The following is a 24,931-nucleotide window of genomic DNA, read 5'->3' on the forward strand; positions in this document are numbered from 1 at the left end:
AAAAATGCAGTCAACCACATTAAGAGGAAGACTGAATTATTTTTCTTTCTTTCTTTTTTTTTTCGTCTAGAAAATATTATGAAATTGTCATATGCAAGGCATCCAAAAAGTGCACAGTTAGAAAATGCAGAGCAAAAGTTTTAGAGAGGTTTGTCAGGTACTTGAAAAATAAAAATATTATATTATTTTTCTGAATTTCGTAATGTCACGGTATTTGTCAGCTTTTAAATTGTGTAATTTATTGGGATTTATTTTTTCACTCTAAACAAATATTCACTTTCATATCTAATTTTGTTTCTTAATTTGATTCTTTATCTTAATTAGAGTTTTCCTCCCTTTCCCCAAATTGTATAAGGTCCATGTCCTGCAACTTTGGCTCTGCTGTCCCTGACAGAGGCTCATCTAGACTTTGCAGAGGCCATTATGAAGAACCCAGAGAACACAGGGCCCACCTAGTGAACAGGTACAGGGAAGGCCAAGGCATACAATTTTACCATAATAAAACCCCTCTTTATTAGACACAGATTTCCACCTTGAAGGTATGTGTGACAAAGTTCTGGCCAATGGGAATATGCGACTTTCAGGTTTCTGTAAAGGAACAAGGCACATCTCTGCTTCCCCTTTCCTCCCTTTCTACTGCCTAGAATACAGATGTGGCGATGAGTTTCTTGGTCACATGGACAAGGATAATACCCTAGCGATGTTGAAACAACTGGGTGAGAGCGTAGGTCTCTAATCCTGTGGAACAGCTCTGGTCTACTTATACCCAAATTACTATGTGAAAGAGTAATAGAACTTCTATTTCTATTAAGCTCCAATTATTTTGGACCTCCAGTAGACAGTTGATCTTATATCCTAACTGACATTTATAATGCTCTTTACTCTTTGTAAAATTCTGTAGTGTCTCTCACCTTGACTAACTGCTGGTGAGGGGGTGGGGTGGGGAAAGTCGTCACTTTGACCTTTCCTATGCAGAACCTGAGTGAGGTCCAGGGATTTGAATGACTTGCCTGGGGGCATACAGGAGAGGGTCCGTAATGCAGCCAGCTCCTGGTGAGGCCAAGTGGCCGGTAGAAGCCAGATGTGTGTGCTGTGAGCAGCAGCGTGGGCAATGAGACTGCTGGGTTTTTTGCTTTTAGCATTCAGAAACAATTTCTCCCTGACCATTCCATTTGTCAACCCCCAGAGTAGAAACTGTTCACATTCTTTCTTTTCTCATGTTCTTATGCTTTTCTACATTTACCGAAGCACACACAGAGGAATATAAAATAGAGGTGAGTTCCTGCTTCACATGTAGTGCGTCTCCTCCCTCCCTCCTTCCCTCCCTTTCTTCCTCCCTTCCTTAATAATTCACTCAAAAAGCCATTAGGCATGGCTGTGCAGAGCAGGGTCCTGGCAGAGGTCAGTGCCCATGTGAGAAGGGCAACTGAGCAGGGTGGCAGCCCTGTGCGGGTCAAGAAATTGGCCATGTATGAGCAAATGGGGCAAATAAGTAACTACATTAAGATTAATGAGAGCCAGGTTTCTCACATGTCAGAGAAAGGAGTTGTAAATATGAAAACAGGAACAGCGAATAAACCCTGAGATGTGAGTTGGTATTGGAGGAAGTAGTGTGAACTCATAGTTTGACAGGTAAAGGTAAATATGCTTGTAAAGTGTGTGTGTGAAGGAGCAAGTATGTGCATACTCAGGGAGTCTGGGAGTAGCGCCAGCCATAGTGACAGGCACATCATTCTCTACTAAAAGGAATCAGGACTCTTTGGATGAATGTGGAACATCTTTTTGTGTCATAAAGTAAAAATGTGCTCAGAGAATAATGGAAAAACTTCAAAAGGTCACAAAAGCCAGCTTGAAAGCAGAGCCACTAACCAAATCTGGGATAACATGAGCATCAAAACAAATAATAATAGCAGATTATAGCCTGCTGAATAAAATAGAAATCCAGGAGTCCACAGTATTGATATAAACAAACAAAAATAAGAAGAGAAAGCAGTTTCTCCCAAGTTAGTGTCAACTAATAAATGTAGAAAAATAATAAAATTAAAAGCCACCATACATCAACCCTATAGCAACACTTAATTCAAACAGGAAGCATCGGTGAATGTTGAACTTAGTAGGTGAAATTTAGATGAAGGAGATATTTACATAGATTCACAGTACCTCCTTACGAAATGCTTATTAATTACAAAGGGATAAAGAGTAAACGACTTTACAGTGGAGAAGCCTGGCAGACACCACCTTAAATAAATGATCAAAGCTAACATCACTAGTAATAGGGCAAAGCGATGTCATCGTGTTCTACCTGATAGGATACAGTGAGAAGACCACAGCGTCACTTCTGCGCACCACCTGAATTTTAACCATGAGGAGACATCGGACAAACCTGAATCAAGAGACAGCCTACGAATTAACCGGCCTGTAGTATTAGAGAACATTAAGAACTAAGGAATTCTTCCAGGTAGGGGACTAGAGATAGGACAACCAAGTGCAACACATAATCCTGGATTGAATCCCTTCGCTATAAGGGTTATTCTTAGAACAGGTGGCAACACTCAGACAGGGTCTCTCGGAGGTCTTAGTATGATTATTGTAACTGGTCTGTGAGTTTTAAATTATTTAAAAATAAAAATAAACACACAGCAAAACACATAAATAGCATTTCTGACTAGGAAGTCTTTACGCCTTCCAGGCGTACCTCACCTGTTGACTATTCGTGTGACTTTGGGAAATCCCCTTCCTTTTCTGGGTCTTTTCCTTATTGCAAATGGGAGCTTTGGATGGGAACAAATAATCACTTTGGTTTTCCAGCACAAACGAGGTAGTACCCCGCCCCCTCCCTTCACCAAGTTGTGAAGAAGGGACACGTGGTCAAGTACAGAGGCTCCAGAGGCCCTGTGCCCTCAAGTGGCTTTGTGCCCTCTGCCCCTACCATCCTCGAGCGCAGTCTGGGTGTCCACACTGGCAGGTGGCCCCAGTGCTGGTGCTTGTTGAAGGGTAGGCTCACTGTGAGCATGACTCAGAACCACAAGTCTGAGGTTCTCAGACTTCAGTCAGCGTTCATTGGAATTACCGGGAAGAGCTCATTTCAAAAGCAGATTCCTGGCAAATCTCCCCACTACTGGCTTAAAGAGGTCTGTCTGGCAACCATCATGCATCCGGAAGTGGGCAGACAGAGGCTGGAGCAGAAGCACAAATCTCATCAGGAACTTTGGTTCCCTTGTGTCTCCACCAAATCAACCTTTACATGCTGTGCTTGTTGCCTCAGGGTTGCAGTGTGGCTGCTGTTCCTTGAAGAAGCCTGACACACTCTCGTTCACGAAGTCCACATTTGCTTTCCCTCTTCTGGAGTCCTCTTCCTCCAGATATCTGCATGGTCCACTTCCTTATCTCCTTCAGGGGCTTAAAACTGCAACACCCCCTCCTCCTCCTGCCCCTGCCAATAGTAGTACCCGGAACTCCCTATCTCCCTTCTCTGCTCTATTTTTCTAGATTGCACTTATCAACATCTGATATGCAATATGATTTTCTTATTTGATGGCTTTATCCTCACCATAGAACAAAGGTGCTATGAGGACAGGGACTTCCGTCTGTTCTGTTCACTGCTGCATTTCCAGCACTTAAAACAATACTTGGAAGGGCAACAGGTGCTCAATAAATATTTATCCAATGAAATAATGCACTTTCGGAAGGTGCATTTGAGTTCTAGGCAGGAGGAAGAAAGAGGAAGCAGGGAGATGGGTGATGTCTAAATCAGAAAATGAAAAACATTTCCAGAACTCCGTTATATTTCCTTAGCCAAAACTGTCATACGCCACCATTGCTGCAAGGGAGTCTGGGAATATGAGTATTTTTAGTTGGGTGCACTGCCAAAATTATTTTATAAGTAAAGAAGAGGGGAAGAATAGATATTGGAAAGGCAACCTACAGTGTTTACCATATGGATCTATCCTGGACCTAATGAAACAGAACCTCTGAGGGTCGTAATTTTGGCACAGGTGATCTGTGATAAGAAAAATGGCCAGAATAATAGAATGGGTCATCCTGGGTGATGGACACACTGGTAGTGGACATCTGTGTTGTTGATTACCCAGAGCACACTTCACCCTCACTGCTGGCTCCACCATCTTTTTTGAGAAATGTCTTTATTTCCACCCCTGCCCCCATACACATGGTTCCAGCAGAACCCTTGGAGGTCTTATTCGCATATCATGTTCCCACCCACCTGACCCAAACCACTGAGTCGGAATCACATTACCATGAACTTGGCACTGGGACTGATATTCTAAGTCTCTCTGGATGACTGGATCATGTAAACAGAGAGCTGTTGGCAGATGTATCTTCTACGTCATGACCTAGAGCAGCTGAGCATGAACTCCACGCAGAAATAAGGATGGTGGTGTTTAAGTCCCTGGTAGTAGGTCATTCCTGAGGCCTGGTTCTGTTCTTGCCCGTGGAGTCCACTGCACGCTTCTGTGTCCTGATTTTGTTCAGGCCAGTTTAAGCAAATCTTGAGTCATGGCCAAGAGTTCTAACTCACACACACCCCAGCCCTAGGCATCTGGAAACAGAAGGAAGTAACTCTGGAGATCAGGTGCCTCGTCTCAGAGGAAGAAGTGAAACATGTTATTTTTTTTTGTCAGCAGTCAATAAAAGACCCCGGCCAAGGGAGAGTTCCTCTGGCTGTTTTGTGGGGCTCCAGAAAACCACCCTTGTCAGCTACACAAGTGACCCACTATTAATGGAAGGAATGAGTGGTTTTAAAACAGGGTCTCATGATCAAGGGTCTGGAGATTTGGTTTTATTTCCAACCATCCTTCCCTGCTGTCCCTGGTTTCTACTACTTGTAAAACATGTAGGATGCCTATCGGTTTTCCTGAGGGACAGATGGGCCACAGAGGTAGAGTGGCATGGAAGAAAAAAATCTGGGCTTTCGAGTCTGGCAGTCCAGCTTCATTACTAACCTTTAGCCAAAGCACAGGCATGCCTCCTTTCATTGTACTTTGCTTTATTGTGCTTCATAGCGTAGACGTTGTGTTTTTTCACAAATGGAAGGCAAGACCCTCCACCAGCAAAAAGATTACAACTCACTTAATTGCAATACTTGCTTTATTGCAGTGGTCTGGTACTAAATCTGCAGTAGCTCTGAGGTATGCCTATAGCTAATTTCCCCAAATCTCATCTATAAACCAGTGACAACAGAACTCCTACCCTGGAGGATTAAATGAAGTTGTGTGTGTCAAGCGGCTCACACAACACCTGGCAAACCCCTCTAAAGTGGCAGAGCTGCTCCAGCCACGGTACCCTGTGACTCGGGGGAGAGACTGGTGCAGAGGCGGGGAGCCCCTGCAGGATGGTCAGTGCCACGCAACGGGCTCACTGCTGTTTTGTGTACCAGGCTAAGCTCCATGCTCTCCTGGGAGTCGGGGGCTTAGTGTTCTTTAAGCATCTACTTTTCATTTTGTGTGAGGCCTCCATGCTACAGGGAGCTGGAACCTGGAGGGAGGGAAGGATGCCCTGCGAAGAGAGGATAAGGAGAAGCCAGTCTTTATTTTAATTCAGCACCCACTAGGTGCCAGGCACATCTACGCACTTTAGACTCATTACTGGCTTTTAAAAGTCTCTCTTGGCTTATAAATGGAGGTACAGACAGGGAAGAGCTGTCAAGCGATATTGGCAGCTAATCTGAACAGCAGCTATAGGCAGTTCTGAAATCTGCTAATAGCTCAGAATTAACCGGGCGGGGACTGCTACCTAGAACATGAACAGCTGCTGTCATAGCTCTGGCATAGACTTCACATTAGAGCCTGGGACCTTATCAGGCAGACAGGTCCCCTGTTATTAAGCAGCCAAGGTGCTGATAACTGCAGCGGGGCTCCAAACGCTACTGGACCCCTATTAGGAAAACAAGGACAAGAAGGAAGGAAGAAAATGAAAATAAAAAAGGAGTAAAAGTAGGAAGAAACGAAGGGAAGAGAAGGCAGGCAACCAACTCTGTGACGATACTCATTCCTTTATTATCGACTGTGTTCATTTGAACAGGGCTGGGACCTGCAGGCTGCTGGCAGCACTGAGCAGCAGGTGCATTTCAGCTCGACAGAGAGGCCTCATCCTAAGCCAAGGAGACAGAGGGTAATTTTCTTATATATATATTTATATATTACATATGTAATATATGGGCCACTGCATTGTTAGCTGTTGTCCTAAATAAAGACCATAGCAACAGACATGGAAATTTGGTCCTAATCAAGGCCCTTACTTTGTCAACCAAATGTCCGATACATCAAAAGGAAAAGAAGAGAGAGAGAGAGAGAGAGAGAGAGACAGAGAGACTGAGATCTAACCACCCCAGTGGCCCTGTTCCCAGCATATCTTACACTAAGTGTAGAGTGTCCCCTGTGGAGTTAAACACACACACACACAAACACACACACATACACACGTACACAAAACCGCAGGCAGGAGCTCTCCTCCGAGCACGCCTCAGGCCCAGCCCTCGGACCAGGGGGTGAAGGGGGTGAAGTTGGGTAGATTGTGCTATTAAGACTGTGAGGGTCAAGTGCCTAGACAATGCAGAGTCGATGTGTCCAAGGAGTGAGTGGGGAGACACGTGACGCTTCGTCCACAAAGAAGAAAGAGGTCACTGAGAGAGGCTGCTCAGCGCAGGCCTGGAGGTCCCCCTGTGCCCAGGCCGCCTGGGGGATTTCTACACACGACTCCTGCCCCAGTCCCAGCCGGACTTCTGGTGTGAATTCTGAGTCTCAAATAATCTCTTGGGCTCTGATGAAAAATGTTATTTCCTCGACATACAGGAGCAAACGGCAACCGAGTTGCCCAACCGTCTAGTCCAGTAATTACAGCAGAAAGGACAGCATCATTGAGTTAAACCAAACCGTAGCTTGGTCCTTACAGCAGAACTTGAACTGCGTAAGAAGGGTTAATTACCTGATGGAAAGAATAACCAGGTAATAAGCCCTCAACGCCACCTCTCGCGCATCAAATTTCAGGCAGATCAGTCAGTTTTATGCTTTTATCCCAATGACTGTAATCCTTATCTTCTAGGAACTGGAGACTCCCACCATTAGGGAATTTTAAAATACTAAACCACTGGTTTTCTGTCATGATTACCTCTTCACTCCTCCACCACAATATACACTTAAAAAGTCAGTCAGTGAAAATTAATATCTTTTTTTTTTTTTTGGTAGAAATTTACTTATCACTTGAGATACCTGGAGACATCCAGGGATGTCACAAAGGGAAGTAAGGAGTACTTCCCTAGGGACCAATTTGCACAATGCTGAAGAAAGGGTCAGTTTTCAACAAAATAGTGCCCAACAAATGTGATTCAGACATGGGGAACAGGCAAAGCTGGCAGAGTGAGCCCGGGTCTCCATCTCCCGTGCTAAATGGAGGAGGAAGCAACAGATTCTGACACCTCCGTTTAGCCGGGAGAGAACGGCATCACTCCCTTCCACTGTGAACTGGTGTCCAAGCAGCTGCAGGGAAAATGATCAAAGCGGGAAGGAGCGACATCTCAGAAATGGGGAGCTGGCTCCATCGCTTGCTGACCGAAGTTACTTCTCGGAGGGGGACAGAAACAAAGGGCCCTGCTGGAGGGACTTCCCTTGATGACTGTCTACATTGTCTCTGTTTACTGTTCCATTTCCTGCAGGTCCTGAGGAGGCAGCGACTGGCTTATTCACAATTCCCACCTGAGGCTTGGAGAGATGGGCAGGAAGCAGAGACTGGGAAGCCACGAATTCTTGCCAAAGCTGAAGAGCGTGGGCTGTATCGGTGAGGTCTTTTAAGTCCTTGCAAAAGAGCCCAAGAAGCCGAACAAGGTTGTCTGAGGCCCAGAGAGTGCTGGGAGCACTATCAGAAAGTCTCTTATCCTCAGGAGACACCTAGCATTTTTCTAGTCCCAGAAAGTGCTTAGGAGCTGCTCACCATCAAGCAGCGTAGGAGGAAATGGAGATTATGGAGTGAGACAGGTAGAAACAGTCCTCTCTTCTCAGGCACTGGCCACCTTTCCTTCTGGGGACAGCTGACAGGGAGGAGCTTGAGGTCTGACTGGTGGGTCTAAAGTCAGCAGGAAAGGAGGCTACGCAGTGACCATGGCAGGCTCAGGTGAGGGCCTCTCTCTCACACTAACTGAGCTCCATGAATAAATAACATTAATTAAATAAAGGAGGCTAAGAAGAGCAGGCAGAGGCCTGGTCTGCCAGATTCTCACCCCCACACACATACGCACACGCACATGCACACACACGCACACTAAGCGGCAGATGAGATGATCCAGGGCTGGCTGCCCCATCCCAGGAGTCTGTCGGGTGGGCAGGCTGACTGAAGTTTCACTCATGGTCCAACACTGTCGCAGGGCGCAGAGCAGCAGAGGCCAGCGAGGCATGTGTGGTGGAGGGTGGAGGCCGCTGAGGACTCTGGCACCTACAGGGGGTGGGGAGGAAGTGGGTAAAAGGGGAGGTTGGGGAAGTGCAGGAAACAGAAAGGTGAGGATTGGTCGCTGCAGTCTCCTCCCCACAGCCCCAGCCATCACCCTCTCTTCACACCCTCTGGGTGCACCCATGCAGGTCCCCTGCCTCCTGTGCTAAGTCCGCTGCCCACTCTGACCGTGACGGTACTGACCAGGATCTGGACTTTCGGACTTTAGAAGTGGAAGGTCTTTCCAGAAAGCTGTCCAACCGCATGAGCCTCTCCATGTGTAGTGCACGGGGATCTTGTTCTTGGTCATGAGAGAATTCTATCTCGAAGACAGCTGGAGGGGACACATCCAGCTCCAAAAACATTATGTTTTCAGCCTGTGGTAGGAGGATCATGCCAGACATGAGCAGCGGCCCTGATGACTACTATACCTTCTAGGCGCCCAATAACTAGGTGGTGTACCAAGGGCGATGAGGGAGGCAGAGGAAGCAGAGGCTATGAGCATCGCCTCCTTTGGGCTCCCTCCCCCCACCCCTTCTATTTTTCAGCTTCTTACCCTGTACCTGGGGTGGGACCCCATTGCCATGGCAACCCGAGCATACTGGCTGATAGGCCTCTTGTAGCCCACTGCAGACGTTGGCCGCTTCTTCATTTGGCTGTTATTGCTGTAGGGAAGAGGCTATGTTAGAACAGATTTCCTTCAAACACGAAGGGGAAATGATACCATGAGGAATTAAGTATCATTCAGGGAGACAGGACACCCCGCAGACTGCAGGTTCTAGAATTTTCTTCTCTTTGCTCTAATACAACCTTACCACTAAAATTATTATAACACAAGGAGGCATATATTTCTTCACTCTTTTTGCTTCGGTTTTTTTCCACAGTAAAAAAAGTTGACTGAGGGCTGGAATGAAAAAAGGAAATTCAATCTTATTTTAGCTTTCAGATTCATGTACGGATTTCACATACTACACAAAAAACACTTATGGTTTAGTGGTTCTGCTTTTCACTTTCCTTCATAAGAGTTAGCACAACAAAATGACTAAAAACTCAGGATTGCAGTGCAGGGGTCTCAGAAGAACCAAAACAATCTTGGAAAAGAACAAAACTGGAGGACTCACATTTCCTAGTTTCAAAACACATTACAAAGCTATAATACTGTAGGCTGGGTGGTACTAGCATAAAGGTAGATATATAGCTTAGTGGAACAGAATTGAGTCTAGAAATGAACTCTCATATTTACCATAATTGATTTTCTATAAGGGTACCAGGACCATTTAATGGAGAAAGAATAGTCGCTTCAAAAAACGGTACTGGGACAACTGGATATCCACAGGCAAAAAAAAAAAAAAAATGAAGTTGAACCATTACCTTGCACCATGTATAAAAATCAACTCAAAATGGATCATAGACTTAAATGTAAGAGCTCAAACTATAAAATTTTTGAGATAAAAACATAGGAGTAAATATTTATGACCTTATATTATGCAATGGTTTCTTAGATATATCAAAAGCTCAAGCAATCAAAGGGAAAAAATAGATAAATGGGATTTTATCAAAGCTAAAAACTTTTGTGCTTCAAAGGACACCATAAAATGAAAGACAATTTACAAAATGGGGAAAAAAATATTTGCAAATCATATATCTAATAAAGGACTTTTATCCAGAATATATAAATAACTTTTACAAATCAACAACAACAACAACAACAACAAAAACAATTTAAAAAATGGACAAAGGAGTCTACAGCCATACCACCTAGAATGCATCCCATCTTGTCTGATCTCGGAAGCTAAGCGGGGTTGGGTCTGGTTAGTACTTGGATGGGAGACCACCTAGAAATACCAGGTGCTGGAGGCGTTAAAAAATAAAATAAAATAAAATAAAAATAAATAAAAGCGGACAAAGGATGTGAAAAGCCATTTTTCTAAAAAACAGACAAATGGCTGATAAGCACATGAAAAGATACTCAACATCATTAGTCATTAGAGAAATGCAAATCAAAACCTCAATGAGATACCACTTCTCACATCCACTAAAATGACCATAATCAAACAAGACATACAATAACATACGTTGCTGAGAATATAGAGAAACTGGAACCCTCATACACTGTTGGTGAGGATGTAAAACGGTGTAGCTGCTTTAGAAAAATAGTTTGGCAGTTCTTCAAAAAGTTAAACACAGTTACCATATAACCCAGCACATCCGCTGCTAGGTATATACTTAAGAGAGTTGAAAACACATCTCCACACAAAAACTTGTATACAAGCAGCATTAATCATAATACCTAAAATGTGGAAATAACCTAAATGCCCATCAACTGAGCAATGAATAAGCAACACGTGACATACCCATAGAGTGGAATATTATTCGGCTATAAAAAGGGGTCAAGCACCGACACACCCTGCAATACAGATGAACCTTGGAAAGATTTTGCTAAGTGGTAGAAGCCAGAGACAAAAGACCACACCTTGTATGATTCCATTTATATGGAATGTCCATAATAGGCAAATCCATAGAGACAGAAAGTGTGCTGGTGGTGGCCTGGGGCTGGTACATGGGGGAGAACGGGGAGTGGCTGCGAATGGAGATGGGGTTTCTTTTTGAGGTGATGAAAATGTTCTAGAATTAGATGGTGGTAATGATCGTACAACTCTGAATATACTAAAATTCACTGAATTGTACACTTAAATGGTGAATTTTATGATATGTGAGCTATTTCGATAAAGCTGTTATTTAAAAAACAGAACAAAACAAAACAGGCTTGGCTTTGAAAAAGTGTGTATTTTTTGACCCAAATTCCTACTCCTAGGAACTTCTCTAAGGAAATAGTCATAGGTGGGGACAAAAAGGTGCATGTAGGGGTGTTTGCTGCGGTATTATTTAAAATTGCAAGGAATATTGTATAGTCATTAAAATCATTGTGTGGCTCTATGTATTCATGTAAAGATTTCCACAACATATTAAAATAAAAAAGCAAATAAAAAGATGGTATTTTTTTTGTTTTGTTTTAAAAGAAATGTGTGTGTCCTTAGAAAAAAGTCTGGATAGTCAAAAAAATGTTAACAGTTACTGTCTTTGAACTGTGTGATTATGGGTGATTTTTAAAATGATCTTCGTACATTTCTGCAATATTTGAATTATTTCAAACATTCAGAAAAGTATAGAAAATAATATATATCTGTATACCTAGTATTCGGCTTTATTAAATCTTAACATTTTGTTATACTTACTCCAAATCCTATTTTAAGACATAAAATGTAGACCTAGCTTTTAAGACTCACATTTGTTTCCTTCCCCAGAGTTAACCACTCCCTCGAGTTTGGTGCTTATCAATGTTATGTGTGTTTTTATATTTACTTATACGTATATTCATAACCTCTCTATAAATGGTGTTTGTATGCCTATTTCCAAATTTTGAACTGTACAGTATACATAATACAGGTTTTTGTGCTCAACGAACATGTTTTTTAGATTTATCCATGCACCTCTAGATTAGATTATTAAAGTTTAACTATATATTGAGTATTTTAAAGTTTTAATATAGCAACGTATATACATGTATATATGTAATCTGTATATATTCTCCTGTTGATGGATATCTAGGTTGATTCCCCACCCCTGCCATTAGACACAGTGCTGTTGTGAACATTTATATACAGATATCTTCACGTGCATATTCAACAGTTTCTCTGTGGTATATATATATATCCAGGAATGGAATGGTCGTGTTGTAGGGTATGTGCATTTCGACTTTGCTAGATATGGTCAATTGCTTTTCAAAGTGGATATACCTATGAAAGGTTACACGGCCCTGCATCCTAGCCAACTCACGGTATGCCAGACTTTTTACTTTCCGAAATTTGATGAGTGAGATGTATTACTTTTATTATTCAAAACAAACAAACAAACAAAAAATAGGAAAGAAAGCAAGAAAGTCATTTCCATTAAAAAAAATAGTAACACGGGTTTTGGAGTGAGACCCAGGTTTGAATGCTGGCACTGCCCCTGAAAGCTCTGTGACCTTGGGAACTGGCTTCACGTCTGAGAGCCTGAGCTGTCTCAGCCCCGTCCTCTGGAACCACTGAGATGAAACAAGATAGGCACTGAGCACCGTACATGCAAGGCCTCCCCCACATGGCCACTGCCATGATTATTTATTCCCAACGCCACCTGCTAATTTCAAGCAGGGATACAAATGAGCAATGAAAGAAGCCAAAAGGCAGGCAGTTAGAAGGCAGGAGACGAAACAGGCTGAGTAATTCACAGATAGGACGTTCTGTCCTTGAATAGGAGAACAAGCCGTGCAGGAGCCGACAGAACAATGTTTTCCTTCTGCAGCAAAGGGTAATAAAAACATTCTTGTGGTTCATTTTGTCAAGGGTAAAAAAGCATGCTGGACCCCACTTGGGGTCCCTGCTGACTCCTCTTAACAGAAGAAAACACAAAAAGATAAGGCTATAGAAGCCCGCCTCGATGGCTCTGCCGCGGTGGAGCCTGGGAGGCTGTCACATGGAGAGGGCAGCATGAGTGACAGCTCTGAGGGGAGTGAGAAAATCAGTACAATAACAACTTATCATTTATAAGGTGTGCCTACGTATCACCTCTGAACTTTACAACGGCATCCTGAGGTATAGACAGAGCAGACACCACGATGTCTTTTGTGTTCAAGGTCATACAATTAGAAAGAGACTTGGAATTGAATCTCTTCAAATACTTTTTTTATGTTGCTGTACTCTTTCTCAGGAGTACACGTGGAGCGGTCTGGGGCTGAAGGGCGCCTTGAAGGCTGCAGGCTCGGGGGACAGGACAGAGGGACAGGGCTGGGCGAGCAGAGCAGTAGGTCAGCGTAAACTGGCAGCCCGACCCAATAATGATGCCAGGGCTATTCTGGGTGGCATGTGGGAAGAAGGGGCTGGGGGAGGGGAGTCTGTAACTGGGACACCAAACTCACCATCTACTCCCTCTTCTGTCCCAGGCCTACTTTCCATGACTGACCTTTGTGCACTAAGCCAGTTGTGGCACACGTCCTAGGGTGTATACCTGGCTCTGCTGTGCCCACTCCTCCCGACAGAGACCTGTGGCAACAGTCCGCCTGTGCGCAGTAGATCCTAAGAGTTCTCTAGGGACCCGCCCTTCACATGGCAGCTCTCTCAATCCTTTTTTCCTCTTAATATTAAAAAGTCACCTCTTCATTCCATCTCAAGGGTTGACCCCATTCTCATCAGCAGCTCTGTCTTATCACCCCGTTTCCTTTCTTGTTCTGAAAACAGGCATCCAATATCATAGGGTGTGTTCTCCTCCCAGGTCCTTCACAGGCATCTGCCACAGCAAATCTGACTTTTCTCCGTGATCTGGTCCCTCTGTCCCTTGTAGGCCAGCTGTCTCTACCTTGCAGCACTCCCCTGCATGTGCGAATTCTCATCCTTCCCATTTCCCTCCTCACTGCCCCACACTCTGCCTGGGAAGGCTGACATGTCTCCTTGCTTCAGATTCTCTTCACTTCTCACAGGCTTGTGAATAAATCTACGGATGCAACCCAGAGCTGAGAACATTCTTCCTGAGGTAAACTTTGCCTCTGTAACAAAACCAGTTTAACTTTCTATCCTGATTCTATTTAGAGCGAAGAGTGCTCTCTCTTTAAACCTGGAAGTAGCCTAAATATTAAAACGTAAAACACAAACACAAACCAAACCGCCCTGCTATGGCACCTCTAAGGGATAAAGGCAGACTGGTTTCTCTGGCTTCCCCCTGACTGTAATATTGGCTTACTGGGATGACTGCAACTATTTATTGATCATCTCTGTGCCAGCTACTGGCCTGGAGCCTCACATACATTAATTATCTCACTACAACTATGACAATCATGCAGGGTACATTTATTTATTATCCTGCATTTACAGGTGAAGAAACTTGGGTTCAGAGAGGTTAAAAACAAAACCTTCTCAAGGCCACAGGTAAGTGGCAGGGCAGGGACTAGAATTCAGAATGTTATATATGTAAAGTCCAGTCTCTTTCTACTGCACCATGATGCCTTTGAAAAGAATCTAAGGTGGCTGGGGTTGCAAAGGCCAAAGGGCTAGAGTGACAAAGAGAATTTTGTGAACTGTAAACCATGGGCTACAGACAATGCCAAATATTCGATCCTTAGAAGATAATTTAATATAAACACAATAAAAAATAAAAGGTCATACTTGTAAAATAGTGATAGCTAGAGTTATGTTAAGACAAAACTGTGATGGTCAAAGTCACCTCACCTGAAGTTACTGTGTATCAACTAGCGGCCACATAGGGATAGTGGAGAAAAAAGGAAAAGGAATTGACTTCCAAAATAAGCTGATATGGGCGCGGTTCAAGAGTTGCCTGACAATAACCCCTTGTTTAACAGAGAGGCCGGGAGAAGAGTGTGTGGAGTAGATGCTTGTTGCTAGACTAGGAGAAACAACGTTTGTCTGACAAAGGCTTTCTAAAGGAACAGCATGATTTTAGGTAAGTTTTTTTTTTTTTTCCCAACAATGCTTTTATCTTCTCCCTTTGAACAGCCTTTAATGTTTTCATCCCCAGAATACCACAGGCCAAAGTAAAACAAAGTATTCCACACTTGAATTGAGCAAACAGGACCATGTCCTGATTAGTTAAATATGCTTTGGGGAAAAAAAAGAGTTTTTCAGCCTTGATTAAGTCATATTGCAAATGGTGGAACCCAGTGCCAACGGAAGCATCTTCTCTCCCAGGCAGGCATCTTGAGCCACAGCCTCGGGTGCCATGGCTCCCTGAAATGCGGGGGCTTCGTTCAAGGACCTCCCACTCTCAGCTTCTCGCTGTGAAATCAGGCAGTGTGGGTAGATGGTTTCAGAGATCAAGGCTATCCTCCAGCTCTTTGTGGTGAGTCAGAATCACAATGGGGATTCCAATTATGAGATGTGTTTTTAAAAATGGGGGGCGGGATTTTAAAAATTTGTTTCATATAAAAACTTCCTAGATCCATTTTTACTTTCCTTTTGTATTTTTAAAAGAGTTCTGAGATAAATATTATTTATCGCAGTTATCAGACATAGCAAAATGAACAGTGACATTAAAGAAAGAAAAAAATCTATAGCAGTAATTCAGGATCACACGTAGTTGATTACCTGGTACTTATTAATAAGTTTCTTTTAAGTAACTTATTTATTGGAGTTTTTTCTTCGAGGAATCAAAACCTGTTGTTTATAACATTTGTATTTAAATATAGTAGAGAACACTGATATGTCATAATTGCCTTAATACCTTTTACTCTTACCCAGACATAATTTGATATTTTCTATGGAAAACATATACTCTGTATGTAAAATAGCATGGTTAAGTTGTGAATATACTTAGCAATAATTTTGAAAAAACTTTAAATATATTTATATCTTTGTATTTTTAATATAAAATGTTTAGGAAATGCAGTCCTACCGGGGTCCAGCTAGGAGTGCTGCTGACATAGACCTGCAGATGCAGACTGGGGAGCAATCCTGTGCAGAATGACGTCAAAGGGGTACACGTGTCAGGGTGGAGCCTTCCCAAAGAGTTACAGAAAACACTACAGAGTAAGCTAAAGCAAGAAGCTTTCCAGGAATGATCAAAGTTTTCTGGTTTTCCCATGGGCACACAAAACAGCATAAATTCACATTTAAAACTAAATTCACATTTAAAACAGAAGAGAGGGATAAAAGAGACAATGGGCTGGAAAAAGCAATGGTTAGACAGTAAACAAAGCTACCTATCTATATGTTGGAGCGCTTCTGTCTTTTTTATTTTTTAAGTTATTGCTGATATCTATTCTAAAAATTACTTAAAATGTGCTATTTTAAGATAGCTATTTTAATTTCAAAAAATCAGTTAATGGTGTTTCAGTGTATGCAAACCATTTTATTTTTGCAAAAAAGAGCAGTTATTTAAAAGGTCATTTAGCTTAAAAGTCATTTGAGTTATTGAAAAGAAAGTAAACTTAAAAAAAAAAACAGAAATAAAGAATGGAAATGCATAATCATTAAGCAGAAAGCTCAGCTTCAGGCAAAGCACCCACCACCTTTCAAGTCTGGACTGTGTGCTCGAGGCGCTTGAGCCAAAATTGCAGGGACAATGTTTTGAGAAATGAATAAACTCCCCTGAAGTGTGAAACTACAGGAATCAATTCAAGATCCCTTCTGAGTTCCAGATTAAATGAGACTAAAGAGGCGATGACTAATGCAAGGTATCATCTCAGGTGGTGGTGGTGGCAGGGGGGCTGGAGCTACCATAAAGGATATTACTGGGATAACCGGCTAAAATTAAACATTGCCTATATAATAACAATTTGTCAATATAAAATTTCCTGAGTTTGATCATTGTACTGTGGTTATGTAAGAGAATGCCCTCCTTAGGAAATACAGATAAAAGGTCAGGATGTCTGCAACTTAATCTCAGATGGTTGGGGGGTGGGGAATTCATAAAGCAAGAGGTGGAAAAAATACTAATTGGTGTATTTTGGTGACGGGTATGTGGGAATTATTTGTATTATTCCTTTTGTTTAATATATGTACTACCAAAGTGAGCACGCATGGTTATTCTTGAAATTCTCATTTTTAAAAATATGACGTTAAAAAACACATGCCGTCTCAGATACTCTCTCTCATCACATCTCTGTCCAATGTAAAGAAATTCCTCCACCTGCAAACTATTTCAACTGAGGAACTTTTCTAAGCACAAGATGACCCTACAGAGCAGAAACCTGACCAGCATCTCCTTCCAGCAGAGGGCGCTAGAGCAGTGGTCTCCAAGTCTGGCTTCCTTGCTGGAAGCCTTACCTGGAAGCTTTGGGTGAAAAAATTATGTCCTGGGATCCACCCAAAGTCCTTAAAACAGACTCTCTGGAGCTCAACTTACAGATAACACTAGCTGTGGCCAGGGTAGAGAATCTGCATTAGATGCTGTACTACTGTGGGTCTCTACCTAGATTGGAAAGGTAGATTTTAAGTCCAAAGTGACAGCACTGAAAAGTCTTCTACTCATGAACTTATAAACTTGCATAGTGTCATCTTGGGTACGATCAGCTTTTCAGAATGTAGTCAGATGAATCAGGCATCTGACGCTCCAGGGAGAATCTGTAGACTTATACAGCTAGCCTCCTGCCCCAGCTTTGAGGAGAGTCCTGCCCTACCCTGCATTGATATTCTTAGGATAAAGAGAGCAAAGAATCTCCAGGTATGCCCATTGGTATCTGGTCTCCTACACACCACTGTATACAGACTTTCCATTAAGGGACCGTGGTCCAGCTGAGGCAGGCAGTCACTCTGTTGGGTTTGAATATCAGGTCTTGTTCTTCATAGCCACCAGCAGAGGGAGGTGCATACCCAGGCAACGGACGCAAACCGTACCTAAGGGTTAGGATGTGGAAACAGGTGGAAATGCTGACTCAGGGAGCTGAGTGAGCTTATAAAGACTGGATCACACCTCTGTCATTTTCTAATCTGGTTACTTCTCTGTGTTTCTCATTGGACTGCGAGCTCTGATCGTATCTGACTTACCTTCTGTCTGCAATCTCACACAGTGCCCTATACACAGTAAGGCAAACAGTAACTATTGATGTTCTTGGCACCAAATCTTCACCAGACCTGCCAAATGTTAGCACTTGCTGGGACCGCCAGGAGGCTGAAATCCTCTCCCTTCCCTCCGTAGGCCCCACACAGGGTATTTTCTACACTCCAAGCCAATGAGACACTTTGGTTTTGTCACAACACACTTCCTTCATGGAGACCCCTACATTAGGTCCTGAGAAATCCACTCTCCATCTGTATCTGCCCCACCCCTCCCCAATCCATAAAATCCTCTGGCTCCCTGCAGGGCCCTGGCCACCCCCAACCTGGGTGGGCTTGCAAGTCCCTAGGCCCAGACTGGGTGAGAGACTCACACTCCAGCTGGCACGAGTGGCTGGAACTTCCACTGCTCCTCCTCACAGTCCAGGAAAAGCCGGTTCATGATCTTGTTCTTCTCCTCAGGGGGGATGAAGTTCTCAATAATCAGGTACCTGGGAGCAGGAATGATGTAGAGATGGGGGTTTAGGGAGTGAGAAACCACACCAGTATGTGAAGATTGAAGGATCAGAAGCAAGAAGCAAAGAGGCAGAGGGAACAGAGGAATTGGAGAAACCCAAAAGTTGGGGGGCAGGGATCCCTATAGAAATAATAGACCTTAAAATCACTTTCTAATGCAAAGCGCGTAGGCGCAGGGCCGTAGGGGTTCCTTTCGGCCTGCACTCAGCGTGTTCGTTGGCGGGTTCGTCCAAAGCAGGCCGAAGAGGGAAGTAAATAGAGACAGGAGGTGAAGAAACTCCAGAACCTAGGCCTCTCCCTCGTCCCTCAGGCACGTTCTATTCCCAAGACACCTAGTCTCATGGGTGAGCACACAATTAGAACAGGGCCTTCGGGAAGGAGAAGAGCCTGTCGAGGAGAGGCCTGGGGACTGAGGGATGGCTGTGAGGACGAGGAATAGGAAGAGGGGCCTACTTGAGCTTAAGTTCCCGGGTCTGCTCATTCTGTGCCTCCTCCAGGTCTTGCCGCACACGGATGTACTCATCATGCTGGTCCTGGATCTCCGCCTTCACCGCCTGCAGCTTGGCGTAGAGCTGGGAGAGACAGGTGCAGCTCAGAGGTTGCACCATTAGGCCAGGAGGCTCCGGCCACCCAGCTTGGGCCCCGACAGCTGCAGGCTCAGGGTCCACCAGCTCAGCACAGGATGAGGCCAGGGCCTAGTCTGAATCTCGTTTCTGCTGCCCCATCATGAATCAGGACAGGATATTCAAAGGGCTACCCCATCCCTCCAACGCTATAACCTGCTACCTGCTCTCTCTTAGCTGCTGTCAGCATCACGGACTGTTCAAACTGGAAGGCTTCCAGGGGATCTTTTGGTCTAACATATTTTTTTCATAGATGAGGAAACTCAGACATAGATTTGCTCAAGGCCACACAAATAATTGACAGAACCAGAATCTGGACTTAAGTATAGGACTTCTGGTTCAGGGCTTGTGGAGAAGAGGGGACCTAAGCCAGTTTGGAACGTGATCCATCCTACCCCTGCCTCTCCAGGGGCTCTCAAAAGCGGGAGTGTGGAGGGCAGCACCGACTCGGCTCTCCCATCCTAACCCACTGAGAGGTGTATCCCTGGAAACTGCCTTTGTGGCTGAGCCTCTGCCTGGCCTATTCCAGAGCAGCCACAGCAGCAATACTAAGAGCTCTCCAGGATCTTCTCAGAATCCAGGCAGGAACTTGCTGCTTCCTGCCCTTGACCCTCGTCTTATGCACACACCTTTTCCTGTCCATGGACTTTACAGGGTCTTAGTGTCTAGGTATTCTCATCCCTTCAGGTGTCCTCTAGGGCCCTGTGTTTCCTCCCAAGAGCTCCCTCAGGCTCAAGTCTTCTCAGGCCCAGCTACCCAAACAATGACTCACAGGTGATCCCGTAGAGGGGGAAGTTACCCAGGATCATGAAGACAGCAACCCCGAGACTGGAAGCGATGGCATTCCCAGTCCGGCCCAGGGAAAAAGACTCTATTCATCCCCAAGACCAGACCCCAGCCTTTGCTGCTCCTCACCCCATCTGGGTAGCCCAGGCAGTGTAACTGGAGTTCAGCAGTTAAAACAAAGTAGGAGGAGGCCCTAAAGCAAACACCCCTTGGACAGGTGACTGTCTTGGGGCAGAGGCTGCCAGGCCATCACACACCTTGACCCCGTTCCGCTGTGGCACCTCACCTTCTTGAGTTTCTTGGTTTTGACTTCCACCTCTTGCTGCAGGGACGTGTAGGTGCCTCGGAGCTCCATGGTCTCCTCATCTCGGAGCATCATCTCCTGCTGCATTTCCCGCTCGCGGCGTTTCTAGGCCATAGCAGGGCACAGGGGCACAGAGAAGCAGCACGTACTGGGGAGGGCCAAGGGAGCTTGGGGACAGGCTCACTCTGCCTACCCTGGGGCCTGGCTTCACTGTGGCCGCCGATGCCAGGGGGAAGAAGGGAGCGTCCCGCGGCCTACGTCCACTGCTCCCACCCCATCCTCAGTGGAGCCTCTCTGAAGCTTCTTCTCAACTCCGATGGCTATGCCTTTGCCAGGCACTGCCCATGAGGATGGAGAGCCCAGCCCTAATCACTGGCGCATTCCGGAGGCGTCAACCACATAGACAGATGCCTGTCATACTGGATTTCCAGCTGCTTTGCCCTCTCCCCATGTAGTATTAAAGTCGACTGGTAAGACCAATAAATTGTAGTTCTTGATGATTTAGAATATGGTCATTTGGTTGGCAAAGAACATTCACCCTTGTGGAAGGCCCCAGAATTAGTGCTAGGAGCCCTGTGGAGGCTGACCATGGAGAGCCGTCACTCTCTCTCACCTACCAGCTAGCAGGCCCTGTGCTGGCGGGCTAATGGGACCCAGGGAGGCATGTCTTAGGGTCTCGGCACTGTTCCAGGGATCCTGAGGCCACCATGGCTTACTGCCCAGAGCCCCCCAGATAAGACCTCAAGGCCACGTGCTCCTAGGGACCTGAAGCCCCAGCCCTACCTGCTCAGCGATCTCCTGCCTCTTCAGCTCCAACATCTTTTGCTGCTCGTTGGTGTGATCCATGATGTTCCTGCCCCCAATGAGCAGCTTACTCTCCATGGCCTGGGGACACAGAGGAGTTTGGAGACAGGCTTTTCAAAGGGCCACAGAATCCCCAAGTTGAGAGGCTTTGCTTCCCTGGTCTCTGTGATCCTTCCAGGAAGGGACACGAGATGTGCCCCAGATGAATCCTTGTGGCTCTCAACAAGAATGAAGTTTTTTCCTCTAGTTTTTTCCTAGTACAAGGCTCCCATTGTCGGCTGGACCATTGGGTGAGAAAGAGAGGGAATACCCTGGGGAATATATGACCCCTGACCTGTTTGTTTTGAATCCAGAGGGAAGGTGGTTCACCATGCCTGGGATGGGGGTGCAGGTGATGAGCGCCCAGTTGGGATTCAGGAGGGAGAGACAGAAGACAGAGCCACTGGGTAGTCCAGCCTTTAGCCCACTGGCTCCAGACTCAGGAAGAGGGCCTCAACAGGGCAAGAGAAGAGTCTAACCTTAGTCTGATGTGGAATGCAGAAGAAAAGCCAAAAGGAGAGGACTGCAACACAAAGAGGCATTTGGGGCCCCAGAAGCACATGAGCTTTGGAGGTGACTAGAAAAAGACCTGGGTTCTACCTACTAACTGCAAAGCCTTGGCCAAGTTACCCGCTTAAGTTCTCACCTCTATAATATGGGAACCGCCCATGATCTAGGATGGATAGAAAACATTTGCTGAGTACTATCCTCTAGGGACTGAACTAAGTCCTTAACGGACATCATCTCCATCTCTACCCTAAGACTGAGGTACTCCTATTGTCCCCGATTAACAAATGAAGAAACAGAGTAACTAACCTAAGGTCATGCAGCTAGTCAACAAAGAGGTGACATTCAAACCCACCATCTCTAGTCTCACTCGTGAGCCCTGACCTGGTGGCAGCCCCTAGCCCAGGGCTTGGCACGGACATTCTGCAGGTACCTGTTGAATCTAAAGCTTAAATGATAACAGATTAGTATCAGCTGTGTATATTGTCACTCCATAAAATGCATTTTCACTACTGCTAATCAGAAGGTGCTGCACCCCAGGGCGCCCTAGCTGTCCTCTGATTTCATCCCAGGCCTCCTGGAAGGTTGAAATCACCTTGAGCTACCAGAAGAAAGTGGCTGCCTCCCCACTGGAATTTTTCTCAGTGGAACGAGTTGACCTGCTTTGTGGAGTCTCAAAGCAGGGGCTGCTGTCAGGGACAGGGACCCCCTGCCGCCTGCGAGAACCCCACAAAGGGGTCAGAGCAGGACAGGGGTTAAGGGTTGCTTTTGGGAGTTCGGAGGTTGGACCACAGGAAGGTACTAGAGGTCACTGAGCAAAGCCGGGCCAGTCAGAGAAGCGCCACGCAGCTTCAGAGGCCAAGGAGAGCTGCTGTGGGGAAAGGTGTCCTCCAGCGGCTGCCTATCCTCACTGCCACACCGCAGCCACCTCTGCTCTTATACCTCCCCAGGCCTTACACCCAGTTACCGCCTCACCATCCACCCGGCCATTCATCACAGACCTGAACTCATCCTAGACTCTTCCTTCTCACTCAAGGCTGGTACTTGCACCACCCTTTGAGTGAGCAACTCCTTAAATTTTGTGCCCTAGGCACCTCACCTACTTCACCCCAAACTCCCTCCCTCTCGCCCCCTCACAGCAGCCCGGTGTTTCACACACTCCCTATATCTGGCCAGTTGTTAAATACTATCAAGTCTGTCTTCTTGGTATGGCTCACATCATTCCCTCCTTTTCATCCTCATGATGCCTGCTGCCTTCACTGCGATCCTCATCTGGATCGCTGCCACGAGCCTCCCCTTCCATCCATCTCCACGTTACGCCCAGGGGAGACACCGAAAATGCAAGTCCTGCAAACTATTTAATGGGCCTCCACTCCTTGCAGGATAAACCCCAAAGTCTGCTCTACTGTGTTGAGTGCTTTAGGAAGCAGAACCTGCTAAAAGAAAAGCAACACATTTTCAGCAAGAGGAAAGAAGTCATGTCTGACTAATCTCCAAGGTTATTACATTACATGCGGAAGCTGGTGGCCAGGACTTCAGAGGTCAAAATGCTGCTGGCAAGGCTCCACATCAGAGGTTATTCAAAGTTACATGGGGAGTGGGTAGTAAAGAGATGAAGAAAATGGATGTACCTTCTCATAACAGATTAGGAAAAGGAAATAAATAAACAGGCATCCCTCCAGATGGAAAAATGGTCAAATGTTAAATGCTGGGACTAGTCTCTGTTAGAAAGTGTGCACTGGTGAAATACCCAGCTTCACAGATGCTCCTATATCCTTCCAGGTAGTAAAGCACCAGAAAGAATTTCTAGGCCATGTAAGCCAACAAAAAATGGTAGATGATCTTCAATAACAGTTTTACATGTTGGGAAAAAGTACTCCTAGCTCTATTCATTAAATGATAGCTGTGAGCCATCAGTTATAAGCCAAAAAAAAAAAAAAAAAAAAGGGAAGGGAAAGTCAATCTCTATTGTTCCCAGAAGACACTGATGCTTAATATGCTGCCACAGCTAAAAAAGCCAATAGCATCTGGCCAGGCACCTTCACGAAGGCTTTTTGGAAACAAAATAAAAGTCATTGTATCCTTATATAAAACCATGATGCAGCTGAATCTGGAGTACTGTGCACAGTTCCCTCCCTGCATCTCGGGGGACACAAAGGAGAGAGAAGATCCAAAGAAAGGCGGCTAAATCCATCAAAGGGAGGGCTATTCTAAGAAACTTCAAAAAATAGACCTTTTTAGTCTGCAAAGACAAAAGAAGGTTAAGAGGATAGGCCCAAAACTATACAATCGAAACAGGTGCGAAAAGCAAAGATCTAGACTTTTCCAATCAATCCTGGTACATAGAATAAAAAGGCTTATACCTTGAATCTTTAGGACAAATAAAGGGAAGTCCTACTATTTATGGAAAGTTAATAAATTTATGGAATTTGATATCTCAGGAGCATGGAATTAAATATTCATTTATTAAGGGACTCTGGGAACACATTTTTAAGGTTTTATTGTCTTTCTCTCCTTTCAGGAAAAAAAAATTGCACTAACATCAAAATAGTCATAGAAATAAAACAAAATGAGAAAAGACTTCACATTTCCCTCACCTTAGCTAATCAGCTTCTTTTATTTTTCAGTTTTCCATATGCACGCACAATTTCTTCATATTTATAGATATGGTATAAATCTGAGCTTAAGTCCTGCTATTTCCACTTTATCAAATATCTCAAGTATTGTCTATTACTTCCATAATATTTATGGTTATAAGTTTAATAATTGCATACTATTTAGAGTGGATAAATCATAATATATTTAATCGCCACTATAAAACTATTATTGGTTGCTTACAATTTTGTAATAAACACCAACGTGCATATAATTTATTGTTTTAGATGATTTTCTTTGAAGGAAATTTGAGGAGGGGATAAGAGGTTATAAACATTTTGTGCATCTTAGAACATATAGTCAAGTTACCTTTCTAATGGTTGATACCACTTAAACTACTGCTGACAATACATAATAAACCACTTTTATTAGAACGTCATATGCATGAAGTATTACCATTATTTTTTAAAATCTGCTATAATAATAGATATCAAATTGAGCCTCCTCATTTATTTTATATTCTCTCTGCCTTTAAGGTGGTCTCATGGAGGTCTGATCTCCCCTTTCACAGTATACCCTTTTATGCTTGTGTTGGTGATTTGTAAATGAGGGAGACCTCTAATTTAAAATAATTCTTTGTTTATTTACCCTCCACCTTCACCAGCTACCCGCACCTGGTCCCCATGTTCTCATTCAAAATTCTGTCTGACAACATCCAAATGGGTTCAAAAACTGGGTAACCCATTTGGACGTTGTCAGGCAGGAATTGAGCTGCCAAG

General features: G+C 44.5%; 1 protein-coding gene and 1 pseudogene across 2 annotated transcripts in view; one reads left to right on the forward strand and one right to left on the reverse strand.

The window, feature by feature from the left end:
* Positions 1-5,990: 5,990 nt before the first annotated feature.
* The window catches only part of KIF3C (kinesin family member 3C), a 31,511-nt gene continuing 12,570 nt past the window's right edge, over positions 5,991-24,931 (reverse strand). The window contains exons 2-8 of one of the 2 annotated variants that reach the window (XM_016121782.2): positions 20,991-21,092; positions 20,190-20,312; positions 18,948-19,066; positions 18,353-18,469; positions 8,993-9,101; positions 8,641-8,813; positions 5,991-8,442 (exon numbers count right to left, since the gene is read on the reverse strand). In XM_016121782.2, the coding sequence (XP_015977268.2) occupies positions 8,349-8,442; positions 8,641-8,813; positions 8,993-9,101; positions 18,353-18,469; positions 18,948-19,066; positions 20,190-20,312; positions 20,991-21,092 (837 nt within the window). In that variant the 3' untranslated portion in view covers positions 5,991-8,348. Of the gene's footprint in view, positions 8,443-8,640; positions 8,814-8,992; positions 9,102-10,260; positions 17,820-18,352; positions 18,470-18,947; positions 19,067-20,189; positions 20,313-20,990; positions 21,093-24,931 lie in introns of those variants that run through there. The other variant, XM_016121783.2, reaches the window with a different exon arrangement.
* LOC118606175 lies at positions 10,178-10,296 on the forward strand (annotated as a pseudogene).

The sequence above is a fragment of the Rousettus aegyptiacus genome, unplaced genomic scaffold (assembly GCF_014176215.1).
Source record: "Rousettus aegyptiacus isolate mRouAeg1 unplaced genomic scaffold, mRouAeg1.p scaffold_m13_p_7, whole genome shotgun sequence".
NCBI classification, from domain to species: domain Eukaryota; kingdom Metazoa; phylum Chordata; class Mammalia; order Chiroptera; family Pteropodidae; genus Rousettus; species Rousettus aegyptiacus.